The following is a 19,770-nucleotide window of genomic DNA, read 5'->3' on the forward strand; positions in this document are numbered from 1 at the left end:
AAACTCAAATGGTTGTCTTCTAGCCAACCCAGGAAACAGATAGAACTTTGCAGGAGTCTCTTATGGCACCTTCCAACACGAGAGACAGACAGACAGAGAGAGAGAGAGAGAGAGAGAGAGTACTTAGGTTTGCTTAGGTAGCCTTTCACTGTAGAGAGAGCTTGTGGCAGTCTCTGGCAAGGACAATATATTCCGTGTGGCTGATTTCCAAACACGCTTCAATAAGATCATGCAGACGAACAACCCTCAATAAGAAGAAGCAGGCAAACAAGAGCCTTTGTGAGACATCCAGCATTGGAGACCTATCATTCTGTTGAGGTACTGGCTCTGACATCCAGCATCGAAGATATTACTAGACATCACTATGTTGAGGTATTGCATACCAAATCTTGGCAAAATCAACTTCCCTTCCCCTCTTGACCCTTCTTCCTCATCCACTGCACTTAGCCACGTCTAGGAAAACATCTTCACCATGGCAAAGGCCAGGAACTTGCCGTTCCCTTTCCGAGAAGTATGAAAAGAGTCCTTTCTCGAGAATCTGCTTTAGGATGGGCTTCTCTGCTTCATTTTACAACACACGGCAGAGCAGCATGACAGATTGCATTGGGCAGCACCATACTGAGGATGGGCTTGCTCTACTTACTAACACAGCATGGTGCTTACACAAGGGGGTCCATCCATCTTCCACTCCGTCCCTTTCTTATGCCCACCAGCATTTACCTTCTCTTGTTCCCATGAAAAATCTTGTACAAGATACATGTCTTCAGGGATTACCACTTCCTCTTTGATTCCCTTCCCAGGGATATGACGACAGCAAACTACCACCACCAAAACAGTTGTTTTGAGCACCTTTTTTACCTTCAGAGATTTACTAGTCACTGATAACTAATCATAAAGATAGACTTCACAGACTATTTATTCATGTTCAAGACGTGTGTTGGAAGAGAAATGTGATCGAACCATCATTTTCTTAAAAGTATTGATGTTGATTTCTTTGATAAAGCCAACAAAGTAGACACTACACATCACTCTCTTTTCTACCAGTAATAGAGATCTCAAAAGACACTTGGAAGGTAGCAAGGCCAGATGACTTTTAGATATGTATATTCCTCGACAAAATATATATATTCGCGTGTAAAAAGAGTATATATTCCTCAACAAAATATCCCGACTATAGCCCCTATATTTATGAAGCCGCTTAAAAAATTTACATTACACAAGTCATCGAGCTTCACAACAGATAAATAAACATTCCAAAGCAACACAAGATCCATCTTGAGCTACAAGAACCGCCGTCTGAGAGTTCTTGTTGTAGATTGATAAGCCCTCATCATCAATCCAACACCAATTCCAATACCCACACACATTCCCAAGCCTATGCCTACACCAACCCGTACACCTGCATTGAACCAAGTAATTTCACCCTCATCACCTTCCAAATAGCTATCCTGCCCATATGCTCCTAGCAGTCCTGTTGGCTTGTTATCTACCTCTTGATAGAAAGTATGATCCTCCACCTGCTTACAATCCACAAGCAGGTTTAGACAGGTAATAAATATTTTCAATTGAAAAGAAAAACGTGATTCTTCAATCAATTTTAAAAAAATTGCCAATTTTTCAAAATCAGGCTTTTTAATCCTTTGTTTAAAACATACAAGAAAACAAAAAGCCTACTACTAAAAGGGAAGAGTATTTTAAGCATAATTTAGCCTTATACAGAAGGTTACGTCAACTGTTCCTCGTCCCCTACCAGGTCAAAAACATCATATGTATTATGTATGCTTTCTATTTTATGCCAGAAAGCTGTACAAAGCATGGAAGCTATGAAACAATCAACTTCAAGACAAAAAAACATTGAATAGTTTCCTACAAATGCCAGAAGTTTCCTAAACGTTTCCTACAAGGGAGGGGGGGTACGAGATCTAAAAGTATGTATGCAGCTTATTTTATGCCAGAAAGCTATACAAAGCATGGAAGCTATGAAACAATCAACATTGAAAAGTTTCCTACAAATGCCAGAAGTTTCCTGAACGTTTCCTAGAGAGGGACGTGCCAAGTCAAAAAAAGCATATGTATGCTGCCTATTCTATGCCAGAAAGCTGTACAAAGCATGGAAACTATGAAACAATCAACTTCAAGACCAAAAACATTGAATTAAAAATTATTGCTACAGCTGCTGGCCCATTCCTGTCCAAAAATCAATGTTTTTAAAAAAACTGATTTAAAAAAGGTTTTAAATGTAGGACACATTTAGGAAACTTTTCATTTCCTACTGAAGGTAGGAAATGTGTTTCCTTGCTACTATGAGCCAAATGCTGCCTTCATGCTTTCCATGCTGATTTTGCTTTGTCTGTTCTCATCGGCATGTGCCTCCAGGCTCAAATCCCTCCACAAGCAATGCACCCACACAGTAACACACTACCCCTAACCTCACCTTCACTAAGGGCCTCAATCTATTTATACATAGGGCTCAAATCCCTCCACAAGCAATGCACCCACACTACCCCTAACCTCACCTTCACTAAGGGCCTCAGTCTATTTATACATAGGGCTCACAATGGCCAGAACTCTAGCCTTCAACGCTGCTGAGTAGCCATATCACATGAATGATGATGCATGAGACATCCCCTCCTGCTTATCATCATCCCTACTCGGATTTGATACATTGGGAAGGGAACAGACCTTCATCGCATGGTTGCAGCTGTTTTGGGCTGCCTAAAGTGGCCAACTGGTCCTCTCTGCCTTTCATGTGCAGTCCATGCTGTACTTTTGCTCCATCTCTGCTCCCAGCCTGCCGCTATCATATGACATGTACCACAAGGCTCTCAAGTCCTTTCACGAGTAAAATGTATCCAACCTTACCTTCACTCACACACGCACACCGGAAGCAAATCAATTGAGAGAGAGAGAGAGAGAGGGAGACTTGCACATATACCTGCACGTATATTCACACAATAATATGATAAGTGACTAGTCCAAGTGATGAGAATTGTTAGGTCTCACTTCCCGTCTGTGCACATCTTGTGTGTGTAACCTTATTCATATGTATGTGTGTGAACACCTACATAGGTGTGAGAACCCCCTTATATGTGGATAGGATAAGTGTGCCACATGTCATTAGTGTGTGTGTGTGTGTGTGTTGACATGTCCCCTATGTATGTGTAAAAGATAAGGATACTCCCAAGCCTACAAAAAGCTTTGTACTTGGTGAACTTTAATCTATCAATCATCATGAAGTCGTGCAATGCTCTCTCTCTCTCTCTCTCTCTCTCTCTCTCTCTCTCTCTCTCTCTGTGTGTGTGCACATGCACACCATGGAAATCTTTCGTCCTCCATAGCTGCAAACCTGTAACCCCAATAGCATTGATAATAAACCTAATTTAGGCGTCCTTTCACACCAAATGTCCAAGAGGAAAAACCCATAGGACAAAAGTGGCCCTAGGGTTAGTGCATTTTCACATGCAACACTGCATATAAGTATATGCCCCCCGTAGTGGTAATGTGAACATGTACAAGGATGCAGATCACTCTCTATAGGAAAGTAAGCCTAAAGCTTTGCGGGAAAGCTTCAATCTTCTTTTGAGGCAATGCCTTGGTAAACATATCTGCAATGTTATCCTATTAGAGCAGTAGGTTAAAGTGATCTCTCTTGCATAAAGCCTCCCCCTGACATAGTGATAATGTATCTCTATGTGCTTTGTACGTTCATGGAAAACTAGATTCCATGCCATGGCCATAGCACTCTGGCTGTCAACGAGTATGGTAGTGGGTGTCTGTTGACGCTCACAAAGATCAGCAAGTAATCACCGCAGCCATACACAATCTACCGTAGCACTGAAGGTTGATGTCACCAAGGGGGGACCCGGAACAATAGACTAACATTTCAAATACCAGACAGAGAGCATGAAAACACAGCGGAAGAACCATATACAATATATAAACACCACACTGAGCCGGAACGGCCGGCCCCTGTAGGAACTTCTTTATTGAGAGAGAAGCTTTTACAATAAACAAAGGTGAGGGTGCATACAGCTGCCAGCACCGGATTTTCCACAAAGCATCATCAAATCTCTTGCCCAAATATCCATCCAGTGCCAAGGTAAAAACACAGCACAAAAAGCAATCCGAAAACTGTCTCAAAACAGTCCCATGAATCAGCTCATAAGCAGTCTATAAAACAGCCCGGTACGGAGCCAAAAAGAGCCTCGAACTCCGCACCAAAACATTCCCAAGCCAGAGCCCAGAAGAGCTCTCAAAACTGTCCCAGACTTCCTCCAAAACAACCCAAGAAACAGCCCCAAATCTGCCCAGCACCGGAAGATAACCATACGTGTGGCTGCTGAGTACAGCCAGCACTGTACAACCAGCAGTCAACTACTGTACGACCAACGCAAGGGAACATACCACCACCAGCCAGCTGTACGGCCAGCGCAAAGAGAGACAGCAAGCTGCCGTCGACCAGCAGAAAAGAGAGAGAGTACCCCTGTCGTACGGCCTGCACAAAAGGGAGAGAGAGAGAGAGAGAGAGAGAGAGAGAGAGAGAGAGAGCTCCAAATCGCTGAGAATGGATGCGCATGCCATAAAAGGAGAAGCCCCACCCATTTTTAATGAAGTCGACCAGCTATATTTGAAGTACTTTTCCCTTTTTGCCCAAAATAGGTGAACTTGCCCAAAAATATCAACTTTATGCTTTTCCCAAGCTTGCTTCCCAAGTTTCATGTAGGCGCATCCTGTCGTCCACCTATCCATGCCCAAAATAATAATCAGTCCTGCCTGTCATTAATGGTGTGAACACACCAACTTAGTCACTTTATTGATAAAAATCCCATGGTGCCGTGTTGTGTAGCCATCTTTCAGGCCAAACTTTGCCAACAAATGCTCCAGCTTTCTTCTGTGGAAAATCCCCGTTCACACGTTGGTTCCGCTCAGTGTGTGAAACATTGGTCAAGACTGATGAAGGGACCAAATGGTGACAGTTGCCTTATACTTAGCCTCACAAGTAGATGTAGCAACAATGGGTTGTTTCCTGCTCAGCCAAGATATGCAAGAGTTGCCAAGAAAAAAACAGTTTCCACTGGTTGATTGCCGGGTGTCATAGTCTCCAGCCCAGTCTAAATCACTATAAGCATACTACTGCAAGCCGCCCCCCGGGATAAAACAAGCCAAGATCTAGGATGCCCTAAAGATAGCGAAAGATATGCTTAATTGCTTGCCAATGCTTAGTACCTGGATTCGGCATAAAATATCTAGTCTCATGTTGCACAAATATATGAGACAGCCAATTGCTTGGCTATACATACTCATGTCATAAGGCTCTCCTACATCATGCATGCTCAATTTAAGCCATGGTTCTACTAGGGTAGAAATACGCTTATAATCCCGAAAGACAAACTTAAGCATGAGCTTTTGTATGTACTTGGATTCAAGCATCATAATGCCGTCATCTGTCTGCACAAACTATATGCCCCCAAATAGTAGTGCAGGAGACCCACATCTAACATCTCAAATGAGGTATTTAATTCAGCTTTAAAAGCTCACTATTTCCATTCAGTAGCATGTCATCCACAAAGTATGAGCACAAGTAAAACCCCATGATCCGCTTTAACATAGAGGGTGCTCTCAATCGGAAACCCTGGCTAGCCAAATAGAGTGTATCTTCTCATTCCAAGCTATGGCAGCTTGTTGAAGACCATAAAGAGCCTTCTATAGCTTACATACTTTGCCTTCTTGGCCAAGCACCACAAAACCAATGGGTTGACTCGCATAAACTTCTTCCTCCAAGTCCTTATTGAGAAAGGTAGTCTTTGCCACTTCGTCCTCGGAATCATCCAACACTTGTTTTGAAACATGGGCCCTTGTAGATTCCAAATCCAAAATACTAGGTGCTCGAGATGCTGACTCCCTCGTGGGCAAGTATAGCCTCCATCTTAACCGTCATGGCATCCATGGATGCCTTACTACTGAGAAGCAAATTAGTGAGTTGTGAATCCATGACAAATATCAAGTGATCAAGGACCGGGAAAGGGATTTCAGCCCTGCGTGATGAGGTAAGGATTTGGTGGGGCACAAGAGCACAATATACCCCAATTAGAAAAACCCAAATATTCACCTTTCCCAAACCCGAACTTATGCACTCTTGGAATCTAGGTGCTCCACCCTATCCAAGCAGTCAACGCACATGGATGTCAAAAAAGAAAAAAATTGCACGTTCCTAGGCTCGAATACCAATTGTACAACACTTGTACCTATGTGTCGCGTGCACACCCGTGCCTAGCTAATCTTCAACATGAACATCATAATCCCTGATTAGAACAACAGTTAAGACAACATGTAGGACAGCATCATCATCATCAATAGCATCATTAGCATCAACATCAACATCAACATCATAATCAGCATCAGCATAAGCATGAAGAAGGGTATGTGTCACAAACCCCTATATTCTAGGGACATGCGGATGCGTGTCAGGCCTAGAAACATGCAGATGCATGTATGTATTATACCTGGGCATGTGTATGGATCATATGAGTGGATGCATATGAGTCCAAGGACATGGCAGGACATTTGTGGACTTTCGGGCGGTGCCCGTGTGGATTCCGGCCATGCACACATGGTGTGTTACGATGGCAAGCGGAATATTTTCAAGTACAAGAATGATGATAGGTGGTTCTCCAAGTTTACATGTGCACAATGCATAAATGATGCATGCCATAACTTTATTTTACTTTGTGTGACATTGTCTTGTTGCCTGGACAATGCTTGTTATTTTGGCTTGTGAAGCCCGAGGGACCGGGGACGCCCGGGCACCTTGTGGACACGTGTGTGCACTCCTGTTTGGGCCTAAAACTGTGGGCTTATGGGTTTTGCAGGTGGTAAGTGCGTCCACACTCAATTTACAGCTTATTTCATTTACTACTAAAGTTTATTGGTTTGCAGGTCCACACTCATTAATAAGTGGCCGGACAACTTATAATGCGTTCGCATTTGGTTGGACCAAAATTAATGAAGTCCGGACAGCTTATGGCCATTTCCCATTTGGTTGGACCTAAACTTATACAAACAGGACAAATGGAGCACTATGGGCTGGACACCTACCTGGACACCTTATGGGGACACTTGTCAGCCTGTATGTGTACCCACCAAGCCCCTTAGGTGGCACTGGAGAAAGGCGCCTCCTTCAAGAGGCCTTTTGGGCTGTTTTATTGATAACTCAACACATTGGAGAGCTGGTTGAAGCTTTGGGAGTTGCTACAGGGCTGGTTGCTTGCTTCCTGGACTCACACAAGCTTGGATAATGATCCCCACACTCTTCTAAAGGGCTGGTTGGTAAATTTCAGACCTGTAATTTCTGGTTATTGGCTGGTTTCAGGTGTCCAAAGTCAACTTGGACAGTACAGGACAGCTCTAGGGACCTCCACACGGCTGTAGGACCCCTTACAGATGGATTTCTCGCGATAGAAAGCTGCTATTTTGGACTGGTTATTGCACAAAACAGGCCGGACAGCAATGGAATATGTGAGCATAGATGTGTCTCAAGGATTCCTGGTATAACAGGTGCTTAGGGCAAGCATTGGGGACGCTTGCTTGCGGAGAACACAAGTTTCTAGATCAGTTTCTCGCGTGGAAACAGGGCCTAAAGATCCATTTACATCTTGTGCAGGGCGGAGTACCTGTGAGGATTGTGATACTCTTGTGCAGGGCGGATGTACCTGTGAAGAGGCTTGTGCAGGGCGGATGTACCTGTGTGTAGGGCGGATGTACCTACAGATTCTCTTGTTTGAAATGTATTCATTCATGATATATTTGGAAGAATCAGGTGCAGGCTGGTGGTGAATCCCCAGGCACCCGTAATCTTGTACTTTGCAGACTCTTTTGGTAATATAACCTAAAGGGGGGGGGTCAGCCTATCATCGGCCCCTTTATGTGGTGTACTGTCATTTTCAGCTTTGTGGTTGTAATGCTCAAGAGTTGAGTGCTCAAAATTTTGTTCACATTTATACGATTCCAATACACGCGTCCGCCTCCCGTTACATTGGTATCAGAGCTCAGTTTTTTCCCCTCATTGGAAAACGGTTTGAGGCTTGGAATCATAAGTGGTGACCTGATTTGAGTGTCATGGACAGCCACATTTCTGACAGTGTGGAGAACACACAGGACCGTGAATTTCATGGTACAAGGGATGCAAGAGATGCTGCAGGCAATGATGTCTATGGAGATGCAGGTACTCATGACACTATGCATTCTGATTTGGAATCTTTGAGGCGTCAAGTGCGACGCTATAGGGCTGAAACCGAAGAGCTTAGGTCATTGAAAAATGACCCGGATGTACAAAGGGTGTTGGCTGCGAAGGCAAAGGCTTCGGTCCATGAAGTCACTTTTGAAGCAATTGCAAAGGAAATGGATGTTGAGAAACCCCGAGAGCTTGCACTTGCATACCTAATGGTCAAGGGTGATGTATACACTGAAGCGGATGGTAGTTTGGCTTTCAAGAAGCCACCCCTCATGGCTACCCATGGTGATGCACATGATGCACAACAAGCAGAAAGAGCACAGCAAGTGCCAAATGCTGAAAGGACAAGAGTCCCTGGTGCTAGGCTTGATGCAGGTCAAGAGAAGAGTAAGGATGAGGGATCCTCTACTCATTCCCGCTTTGCTCCAAGTAGACATATCCGTTCTCGTGTTGAGCTTTCAACTCATTTGGAGAGTGTGGCTCAAGAGAGAACGAAGAGGGATCGTGAATCTTCATCACGGCATCATCATCATGCAGATGAACAGGACGTACATAGGGATGCTTATAGAAGGAAGAAGCCTCGAGAGTTCAAGTCCGGTGACAAGGATGTAAAGTTTGAAAACTTTCAGGGACGGATGGACTCTACCAAAGCACTTGCTTTCATTAGACAGTTTGAGATAGCTTTTTGCAATGAAGACTTTTCGGAAAAGTCTATGCTCAGGCATGTGGGAATGCATCTCAAGGATACGGCAAGTGATTGGTGGCTTGCAAAAATACTTGATGGAAGTGCTGCCCCAACTTGGTCTTCTTTCAAAATTCAGTTTTATGATCAATTCTTACCACCAAACTTTACAAAGGATGTACGCAAGGAGTGGGATTGGCTGTCCCAAGATGAGGCAGAGTCCGTTGCTTCATACATAGCAAAGTTTTGGAAAGTCCTTCTCAAGGTTACTCCCTTCATGAAGATTGGAGAGGACGAGAAGAAGAGAAAGTTTGAATCGGGGCTCCATTACATCATTCAACAAAGCTTGGGAGTGTACCCAAATAAGACCATACAAGAGCTTATACACTCAGCCATGATTGCGGAGAACTTGCACATAAAAGCACCCACAAATAAGCCATTTGCAGGTCAAAACAAGAGCAAATTCAGTTTTTCTTTATTCCTGGAACATACAATACATTTTTCATACATATATTGGCACCATTGGCTGCAATAAGTATGACATTACCAATTCCCTTTACTGGATATGTGGTATGATCTGCACATGATACAGTGCGGCCATTTGAAGCATAAACCAAGTGCTGAAATACATCTTTGCATGAAGTGATGTGGCTCGAAGCACCACTATCAAAATACCATGATGCATTCTGTCTGTCAGATGCAATGCAAGACATATCAGTGTCTGAAGCACTTGGTGTGTCACTAGTGCATGTGACCAAAAAAGTGTACTCTTCCTAGATTACATTAGCTGATTGCTGTGCTTTGTCATCCGAAGAGTCTGCTACTGCATTGCCTGCTTCTTTCTTTTTCTCTTTTGCAATCCTTTTCCTACATAGTGACATTTGCCCTTCTTTTTGGGCTTGTTTGCATCCCCTTTGTCAGACTTTTCACCACTAGAAGAGGGCTGTCCATGACCAGCCTTGCTAGACTGTTGTCCCCCATGCTTAAAGCTCTTTGCTTTACCCTTATCCTTGGCTGTAAATGCCTTCTCCACCACGGTTGCTCGATATGTTTGCTCTTGTTTGCTCTTCCTGCAAGAGTAAACCCACGAGCTCTTCAAAAGTGACGGGATCACCACCTCCTCTCATCGAGAGGTTAAGAGAGGTGTGAAAGCCCAAGTAGGAAGGCGGTAAAGAATGAAGAGTGTTGGTGACCATCTGTCTGTCTGGGATAACCTCATCAATGTTGAGCAATTGTTCCTGCAAATCTTTCACTTTGGTGAGATGATCTGCCATGGAGTCACCCTTATCCATAGAAAGAAGATCCAATTGCCTCTTCAAGTAGGCAACTCTTGCCTCATTGCGTACCTGATACATTGCTTCCAATGTGTCCCATGCAAGCTTCGATGTCTTGCATGAACGAATGTGCGGAATAATAGTCCTTTTCACTGAAAGGGCTATCAATGACATGGCCTGTGCATCTCTAGAGTCCCATCTCTGTTCCCTCCTAGGTGGCTGCGTATCTGTACTACAGGCAGCAACTGTGTGCTGCGCAGACTGCCTTTCCTGCAGGCTGCTGCATACAACCAGGCGACCACATGGGTTGTGTATGCACCTCCAGTCAGGCAGCCTTACAAACTATACGGCCACCCACAGAAGGCATCTGAGTGTTCACTCTCCAACTGTTGTGTTCCTACACCTAGGCGGCTGGTGGCTATACTCTACAAACTGATAGCTGCCTCTCCATCTCACCAATACAGGCTGTGTGCTGTGAATCCTCTCCAACAGTGTGCTAAAGGCCGGTGCTGCAAGCTGCCATCTCTTCTCCACTGTAGCCTGGCAACCATACAGGCTGTGTTTCATCTCCATACAGCATCTACCTCTCTCTACATGATGTGCCTCTGAGTCTCTCTCAAGTAACTGCACACATGGGCATTGGATTTTTCTATCAACCATCTACAAGTAAGTGAATTTCAGATTTCAATAAAGTATTTTATGTTTAAATCTGATAAGGGATTCATCCCGCTCGGCCAACACCCGTTCGATGCTGGGTTGTCCAAGCTCTATTGGAGAACCTCGGTCCAAAGGTGCTGAGATCGGGAGAGCCAGGCGTTAGTACGAGAGCGCCTGTTTGTGCGTGGTCTCGGAACACCAGTGAGGCGCTCTCCGCGGAGTCCAGTGAAAGCACAGGACCGTAGAGATTGGACCACACTAGTGGTCGTTCTGCTTCGAGCTTCTACACCGAAATTCGAGCCTATTTGTTTGGTACTGTTTTCATATGTACATGGACATTATCTGGTTCTTGGAACCCATGGAGCATTGTATTCATTAAATACTCCCAATAAATATATCATATATTGAGGGGGGGGTCGGCCCGTTCCGGCCCCAGTGCTGGTGTCCATCTTTCCATTTCATTTCATTTAAATTTCAAGTTGTATTAAGGTGTCCATTTCAAATTTGTGGTTTTAAAGTTGTGCTATTAAGCGTGTGGGTGTCCAACGGAATCTTTCCCACTTGACGGGATCGGTTTCACCATCCCCAGCCCATGCCGAAACGAATCGCCGATTCGGGACAGCGTTTCCGCGTCTCGGCCCTCCGTCCCCTCCGTCGAACTACAAGAAGGAGACCATCCGTGACGCGAACAGTGTGTCTCCTACCGACTATACGCAAGTGTAGAATTATGATTTACCGGACTGGGAATGAAGCTCATCCAATACATCCTTGCCTGCACCCAAAGGAGTGAAAATTCCTCCTACAAAAAGTTTTGCCACTTCGCCCTCGCGGAATCTTCCAACACTTGTTCTAAAGCATGGATCCTTGTAGATTTCAGATCCGGAATACTAGATGCTTGAGGTGCCGACTCCATCTCGTCGGAAGGGGGAAATATAGCCTTCATTTTAGCTGCCTATGTTCCATGGATGCCTTCATGCTGAGAAGCAAATACTGAGTTGTACAAATATCAAGTGATCAAGAACCAAGTGAGGGATTTCAGCCCTGCACAATAAGGTAAGTGGGGCAACGAAGCACAATATACTCCAATTAACCCAAGTGCAATGAATAGAACCCAAATATTCACTTTCCCCAAACCCGAACCTGTGCACTCTCGGAATCTAAGTGATGTACCCTATCCAAACAGTCAACGCACACGAGTGAACAAAATTTGCACATTCCCTAGGCTTTGATACCAATTGTAGAACACTTACGCCTACGTGCTATGGTTTTTCAAAGATAGAAAGAAGAGTACGACGGAATCACACATTCAGCACACACGAGTTCTAAACTCTCTCTCTCTATTACGTACAAGAAAGAAGTAATTCAACTGAAATTCAAGTACAGGATGTGGCTGAGAATGAAGACGTCAAATCACAGCCCTGTGACCTACAATATCTCTTGGCTAGCACTTCGCCTACTACAAAGAAACACTCTGTGAAGTCCAACACTGAGGAAAGCAAATGAATATGACAATTTGGCTACTCACATATATATATGCACCAATGCTTGTAGTCAGGGTGTAGTATTGTTGTCAGCTACCTGTATCCGAATAACACGCATAATTGCATTAATGCCACATCATTGCTGCCACGTCATCACTACCACTTGGCAGTCACATGTCACCTGCACTGTCCAATTGTGCATGTCGGCTGCTATCTTTTGTCTGGTCATGCCTTGCATACTCGTAGGTGTATCACATCCTACAATTCTAAAAGGTGGATATTTTTAATTGCCCAAAAAATTTAGGGTTTGGCAGCCCTGTATGGTCAAAATTACCATATGGAGTGACCCTAGGTGACCAAGTAACATGTTGAGGACAATATTTGGATATCATTGTAGCAACAAACCTCAAGCTGATCCTTTTTATGGCCAAACTTTATAAATTTCACCCAAATCAAAATAAGCCCACACGGCAGGCAGCCTACCAGTGCACTTAACCAGCAACGTGAGCAAATTTTTCCTCTTGCCCAGCCCCGTAATTCAGCCCGCACTAAGTTCCGCAGAAGGCATGTTCAAGACCTAAGCTTTGTACTTATTTCAAATCAAGCAATAAATCAAATGCACCGCAAGGTAGGGGCTCTTACGTCAGTTCTTAGGACCCAATGTGATCTCTCTTCTCTTCCGTGTTAAATTGAACACCATCTAAAAAACCGGATGCCTGTCCTAGTGTAAAGCATCTAGTGATGGCATTCACACGTAGACTATTCAAACCTATGTTGGTACCTTACACAGGCCTCTCTTTAATGGAGTTATAATCTTAATAACGCCCTTCACACTCCACGCTACCATATGTGCATCCCTCATTTATCTTCACTCAAGACCTCTCTCCTTTTAAAAATAGGACTCATAATGGCCACAAATCTCCGCAAAACTCTCCAATGACTCCAATGTTCCTTTTTAAAAAAACTCCGATGTTCCTCATTGGTCATGAAACATGCGTCCTCGTCTAAGGATGATGTGTATGACAGAAAAGTTCTTCATGGCTCATCCACCTTTCCAAGAGCAAGTATTTTAAAGGAAGAAGTAGAAACAAAATGTTAGAATTCTGCGCGCCTAGATTAACAAGTAGAAAACATGCTTCAAATCGCTCTTGAGATGTAAATAAAAGAAGAGGTGTATTCATGGTTCAAAGACAAAGTATAAGGCCACAACTTCAATTACATGACTTCAAGGCAAAGTTTGGCAGAACCTTCCAGCCAATGTATGGGCATGAGTCCTCTAAGAAGACCAATGATTTTCCCATGAATGAAAAACTTTTCATGTGTATGTGCAGAAGCTAAGAAAGTTTGGTGGAAAGATCATGGATTTGGAGCATTTTTCAGCATGGATGCAAAAGTAAAGAAAAATATTTGGTTTTCTGTTTCTAAAATACAACAAAGGGAAACAAAGTAAGAAATTTTGAAAAAAATGAAAGCTTCCAAATTTACCTGGCTTGCTAGATCAGCCAAGGTTGAATAACTGCTTGACCTTTCAGATTCATCAGCTTCAGGTATGGCATCCAAGGTGTTTCGACGACCTAGTTTCCTCCTCACCAAGAGCTCCACTGTCTGAGTCAATATAACCGGCGCTCCAGAGTACCGCCCAGCAACATAGACCTCCATCAAGGGTGACAGGAAGCTTGCATTAATCAAGTCCCCTCTCCTTTTCAGAAAAGTACATCCTGGTGAAGAAATGGCACACCTGCACTCCATGACCCATCCTGCCTTGTAGCTTTTGGTTAGAGTCCCCACAGCACCTATTCTATCAAGCCCCTGGCCATCCAGCCACACATCTGATTTCTCCAGTGCTCCACAGATAAGGGTTTCTTCCTTGTGACAGACCTCGAAGGGCAAGGATCCGGTTGTTCTAAGTCTGTCTGTACTAACGTAAGTTGCCTCCGATGACTCCGTATCCACTCTGTCCCGACGAAGGATCAAAACAGCCTCATCAGCAGCAGGGACTCGGCTTCCATTCACTTCGAAAGTCGAGGCAACAGGCCTGGGACCATATCTGATGGTGAGAGTTTCCGGCGCATCTTCCAGTGAGCAACAACTGACCCTAACATAGAAAACTCGCACGTCTAGCCATGGGGCTGGAGGGATTGAAAACCCTAATCCGAGATAATCAGGCTCCATCTTATTAGTGAAGCGTTGCTGTGCCGGAGCCGGTTCTTCCATTGGATATACTACTGCAAAAGAACCCTAGAACTTGAATACAGGCCAAAATTTATCCATCTGCATAGGGCGTTCACGACGTCAGCCCTAAGAAAGCACTTCATCCGTACAGGAAAGCCGAGAAGCAAGCGAGTCTCTGTGCCACGGCCTGCTTCCAGCGTCCAAATTCAATCAGAAATTTATGTTATCTTAGCGGCTTTCTGAGCACAGAAAAGGGGGAGAACGGACTTACCTGTAGCAGATAGACGGAAACAACTGCGGAGAGATGGAAACCTCTGCAGAGAGGATCAACGCTTTCTGGCCAAGATCCGGCACGGCCGATCGATTTCTTGCAAATTTTGTGCAGTAGAGAGCTCGGCTGTGGTGGCTATGGCAATAGCGCTGATGATCGAAGAAATTCGGCTATGGCAATGACTTTGATGTATCGCGATTCGCGAGTCTACTTGATTGGTGTAAAGGGGCTTATAGATCCCTTATCCACTTGAAATAAATAGGCTTTCATTAATGCTCTTCTAACTTTAAAGTTTTTGAAACTAAATCTATATATTACGAAAAAATAGGAAACTCTACAAAAGTATAAACCCAAAATCAAAGCCCAGAGGTAAACCCAAAAAAGAGATACCAAACAATTACAAAGCAACAAAACCCCACCAATTACATATGTTTGAGGAGGTTAACCAAATGACTGCCCAATTATGAAGAAGAACCCATCCTTTCCACCTTGACTGACAATCTTGCTTTAACAACAGACCAACAGAAATTCCCATTGACCCCTTTGAACAAAATGCAATTACGCAAGTCCCAGACTTCACGGAGGACCACAAGCCTTAGAACCAAAAAAGATCTTTGCACAGGTTCAGCAAGAACATGAAAATCACCCAAAATCCAATCTTTGAGTGATGCAGAATAGCCTAGCGCCCTATTGATTTTATTCCTGATATCCCTCCATATGCAAGCACTATGATGGCACATCCAAAAACAATGTTTTATCGACTCGGTCCATGTATGACATCTACAACACAGACCATCTGAGATAGACCTCTTCCTAGCTTTTTCACCTATCATTAAGCAATCAGCCAGGACTTTCCAAAGAAATAAATTGTCCTCTAAAGGAACTGGCAAAGCCCATAGAGAATTTAGAATAACACCAAACTTCCTGGGACTCAAGGAACAGCCCCATGTTTTCTTGACTTTGATGCGAAGGGAGTACCGGCCTGCTAGTTTACGATAGACTTTCTTGTTACTCAATTTATGCAGGCAACCACCAAATACCCTCCAATCTCTAAACCTATCTAAAGAATAGGTATTGAAGTGCCAATCAATATTGGCTAAAGCTTGATGTGTGGCATCCCACCGACTCTTGAGGCCAAGAGGCATACCGGTGATGAGTCTTCTACGTCTATAGGATAAACCAGTCAAATGTTTCTAGGATTCCAAAGTGAGAAGTCTAGCTTCCCTCAGAGCGGTCCATCTCCTGCCCCATAATAACCTCATATCCTGCTTTATGCATCTTGTCTAAATAAGGTGCTCATCTCCTAAGGAATTTCCCATAATACATTTCCTCCCGTGCCACTAAATTTGGGATAAGATGAAAACCCAAGACTTTAAGAAAACATCAGTCAGACCATCAAACTTTAACACTGATATGGCCTTGGAAAGGAGAACTTGGTCGACTGACATGTCCCTAAGCATGGCGTGCATGTTGATCTTTAGCTTGATAATGTCATGCAATATGTGGGACCAAGGCTCATTCTGTAGCCAGAAATGATTAAGCATAACCGCCCTTCTTGAGGATAGATGTCTGAAGATGTTGAGAATGCCCAGACCCCCATGATTTTTAGAGAGAGAGATAATGGCCCAACTGATTAAGGCCATAGCATGCTGCATAACATCCCTAGACCAAAAGAACCTCTTCAACCATTGCTCCAAAGTCCTCAGATTTGTTTTTTTCCATCTAACCCAAGGCAAAAAGTAAATGTAGAGAGATTGAAGAAATGCCTGCACCACCTTGAGACGTACGTGCATAGGCCATTTAAAGAAGCGCCAAGCCATGATTTTTTCCCTAGTTCTTTCGAGAATCGAGGCACATTGTTGATGGGGAGAGATTCCCACCCCAATAGGGTACCCCAAGTACCTAATTAGCTGACCAGATTGATAATTTCAGCATTCTCAAAAGGGTTCGGAATTGAGTTCCCTTGAAAAGGGACACCAACTTCGTCTTGGACCAGTTGTAAGTGACACCAGCAGGTAGTGAGAAGGCTTCAAGGAGCGCTTTACCACATTCAAGATAGTTAGTTTTAGCCTGAGTAGCTAGAGTAAACAATAAGGGATTGAGAGGGCAACCCTGTCTCACACCTCTAAACAAAGGAATCTCTTTTGTCAGTCCCTCCACCAAATCAATCTTCAAACTCTTACCTTCATAGAGAAAGGACGTAATGCTGCACCATTTAGGAGGAAAACCAAGTCTGGCGAGAGTCATCTGAATGAAATCCCAAGCTATCTTGTCAAAGGCTTTTTCCACGTCCAGGAGCACTAGAGCATAATCATCTTGTTGTTGGGCTCCCCGTTCAATGGCAAACATTACATTCAAAATAGGATGATTAATTTGTCTACCTTCAATAAAGCTGTATTGCAAAATGGGTGTGTTATGACTCACCCTAACCCTCCTTGAAACACATCCAAAAAGAGATTACCTGGTGAACCGCAACTATCATGAGAATCTTTCCAATGTATCATGAGAATACCTCGTAACCCTTGAGGTCTCCAAGCTCTACAACTCCTTGAGAAGCAATTCCACCACATCTCCCGCAAGCGTTGTCACACACCCGCGTTGCACTACGGGTCCTCGTCCCTCCTCTCACCTCACTGCACTCACACACACTCACTAGCATGCAGTAGGGAGAGAGACTAGCAAGAGGATTAGTAAGAGCAAGACTCAATTGCACAATGGTAGAGTATGTTGTATTATGAGAGAAATTCACTTATATACATGGCCAAGTGTTCACACTCACTTAAACTATGGCCGGACGGGGACACTTTAGGCTCATAAGAGGCCTAATGCTATTACAATGACTACTCTCATAATATATACATGAAGTACATCACTTAGGACTTCATCCTATCTTGCTACCACACGCTCTTGAAGCGGGAATCGCCATAAATACTCCATCACACCATTACGGGCGCCCATCCAAGTTGTAGCTTTGGACACTATTGCTTCATATCTTGAATGTATGACCCTTTGGTGTATCTATCGTGACTCCTTGATGTAAGATAATGGCAGTAGCTCTTATTAATCCTAGAATTGGATTAACATTCCCCCTTCTTAAAATGACGATCATGTCCGCGTGATCGCGTGAAGACCTTTGTGTGGGGAGAATGAACAAGCTTTTGTCGATGCTTTGATGCTAAATGACGTTCAATGGTCTTTGTTCCTTCGAAAGGAATAAGAAAAGCTAGTTAATGAATGAAGAGGTTAGTGGTGTATTGGGAATTCCTAATGGGATGGGGGGTTGTTGCGAATGATTGCATTTTTATATTTGTGTGAGCCCTTTTTTTTGGCTCACTTTGTTTTTGGCAATCATCGGCAAGGTTACATTTGATTTTTGTTAGTGGGGACACTAAGAGATGTTAATAATGGGAGAGAACAGAGAAGGATCCAGAGGAACGTAGACTTAATCATCAGAACGAGATGGTGATTCTCAGTTCATTTGATTCATTGAAGCGACATTCATCATTTGAAGTAATTGGCTTGTGATGATGTCCCTTTGTGTGGCAAGATTCTTATCAAATGTTGTTGAGTAGGATCTGATCCTGTCTTCTTCTGTCCATGTGCTTTTTATGTTTTTATGCATATTTAAGTGCTCTTATGAAGCAGATTTACATGAAGTACAAGAATTGAGTCATATAGACTCTTATTGAGTTGCTCTGTGTTGAAGTAACCACTTGTTGGTGGTGAGGATTGAAAGAATTATGTTGACTTATGAGACTTATATAGATATCTTCACTAAGGATTGAAGATTATTGATTTGTGTAGATGGTGGTGTCGTTTGGAGAGGTTTGTAATTTGAAGAAAAATTCCAGGCGATGGGTTGTACCATTGACCAGGCTTTCGCCCACCATGGCCCCCCCATCCAGAGATGTATCTGGAAGTTGTTGATGGTGAGGCTTTGGTGCAAATGTTCTCCAGTGCATGAGTATGGATATGTACTCATAGAGTAGCTGCTACATTAATTTAGCCAAAAGAATAGTAAGCAATAAGCTTACAAATATATAGTGGCTATTGTGTGATATGGCTTAATCCATGATGAGGCTTAAATCGTGAAGGTGCAGGTTCTTAAGCCGTGAGATGGAACTCCTTGAATTGTAATTCCGTGAGATGGAATTTCGTGAATTTATAAATTTTTACCCCCTTTTTTTTAATGGGTCATCTAGGTCATGATTTGCTAGCAAACAACAGCTTCTTATGCGCTCATTTCTTGCTTCCAGAGGGGTGACAAGAGCATTGTTATTTTGTTCTTAATGTGCTCTTAAGTCTCATTTGATCTTGAATTTGTTACTGAAATGATGTCGAGGTAGTAGGAAAGATTACTGTTTTGTTTGCTTGAACAGATAAGCTCTTGTGTTGATGCTGAATTCACGAGAGTGGTTGAGTGATTTTCTTGTTGTTGCTTGCTGGAGGTAGAGGTGGAGGTCTTGTGATGTTCTCTATTAATTTCACAATACTCTCACCTCCAAAGATAGAAACATCCAACTTAGTGTATGTTGTCAGTAATGGGAACTGCAAAAAAATTTAAAATTACATGTGCCAACCATGAAGAACATTTTCTTAGTGCTCAACAAGCAGTATCTATGTAAGCTATTTATCTAGATAAGAAAAAATTGAATACAAATTTAGTCACAATTGTGTGTTTATTTCTACACATTGCATCATTTGGAAGGTTGAAAATCGTATTTAGTATGATCTTGGCATTTAGGGAAACCCTCCATCCACAAGTGTGGCCATCAAGTTGCAGCACGAATTTAGTCTAAATACATCTAATGTTGCAAAAATCATCTTGGGTAATCACTTCCCAAGCACTTGTAATTTTAAGTACACTCCTACAAGAATAGAGGTCCTTTAGAATACCTAATGGATAGCCAAATAGATGAGAATATTAAGCTTGCAATAAAATCACTTAGTATGTGACACAACCATGGATACCCATAGTTGAATTTTCCAAGTAGCATTTTCTA

The 19,770-nt window shown here is 43.3% G+C and overlaps 1 protein-coding gene across 1 annotated transcript; it reads right to left on the bottom strand.

Moving 5' to 3' along the window:
* Positions 1-1,105: 1,105 nt before the first annotated feature.
* LOC147606570 (uncharacterized protein At1g01500-like) lies at positions 1,106-14,980 on the bottom strand. The gene is made up of 3 exons (XM_086791881.1): positions 14,768-14,980; positions 13,810-14,683; positions 1,106-1,517 (listed from the first exon to the last, which is right to left on the bottom strand). The coding sequence occupies exons 2-3, from the start codon at positions 14,536-14,538 to the stop codon at positions 1,281-1,283; spliced, it is 966 nt and encodes a 321-aa protein (XP_086648007.1). The 5' UTR covers positions 14,539-14,683; positions 14,768-14,980; the 3' UTR covers positions 1,106-1,280.
* Positions 14,981-19,770: the final 4,790 nt, after the last annotated feature.

The sequence above is a fragment of the Cibotium barometz genome, chromosome 57 (genome assembly GCF_041138505.1).
Source record: "Cibotium barometz isolate CiBa-2024 chromosome 57, ASM4113850v1, whole genome shotgun sequence".
Lineage (NCBI taxonomy): Eukaryota > Viridiplantae > Streptophyta > Polypodiopsida > Cyatheales > Cibotiaceae > Cibotium > Cibotium barometz.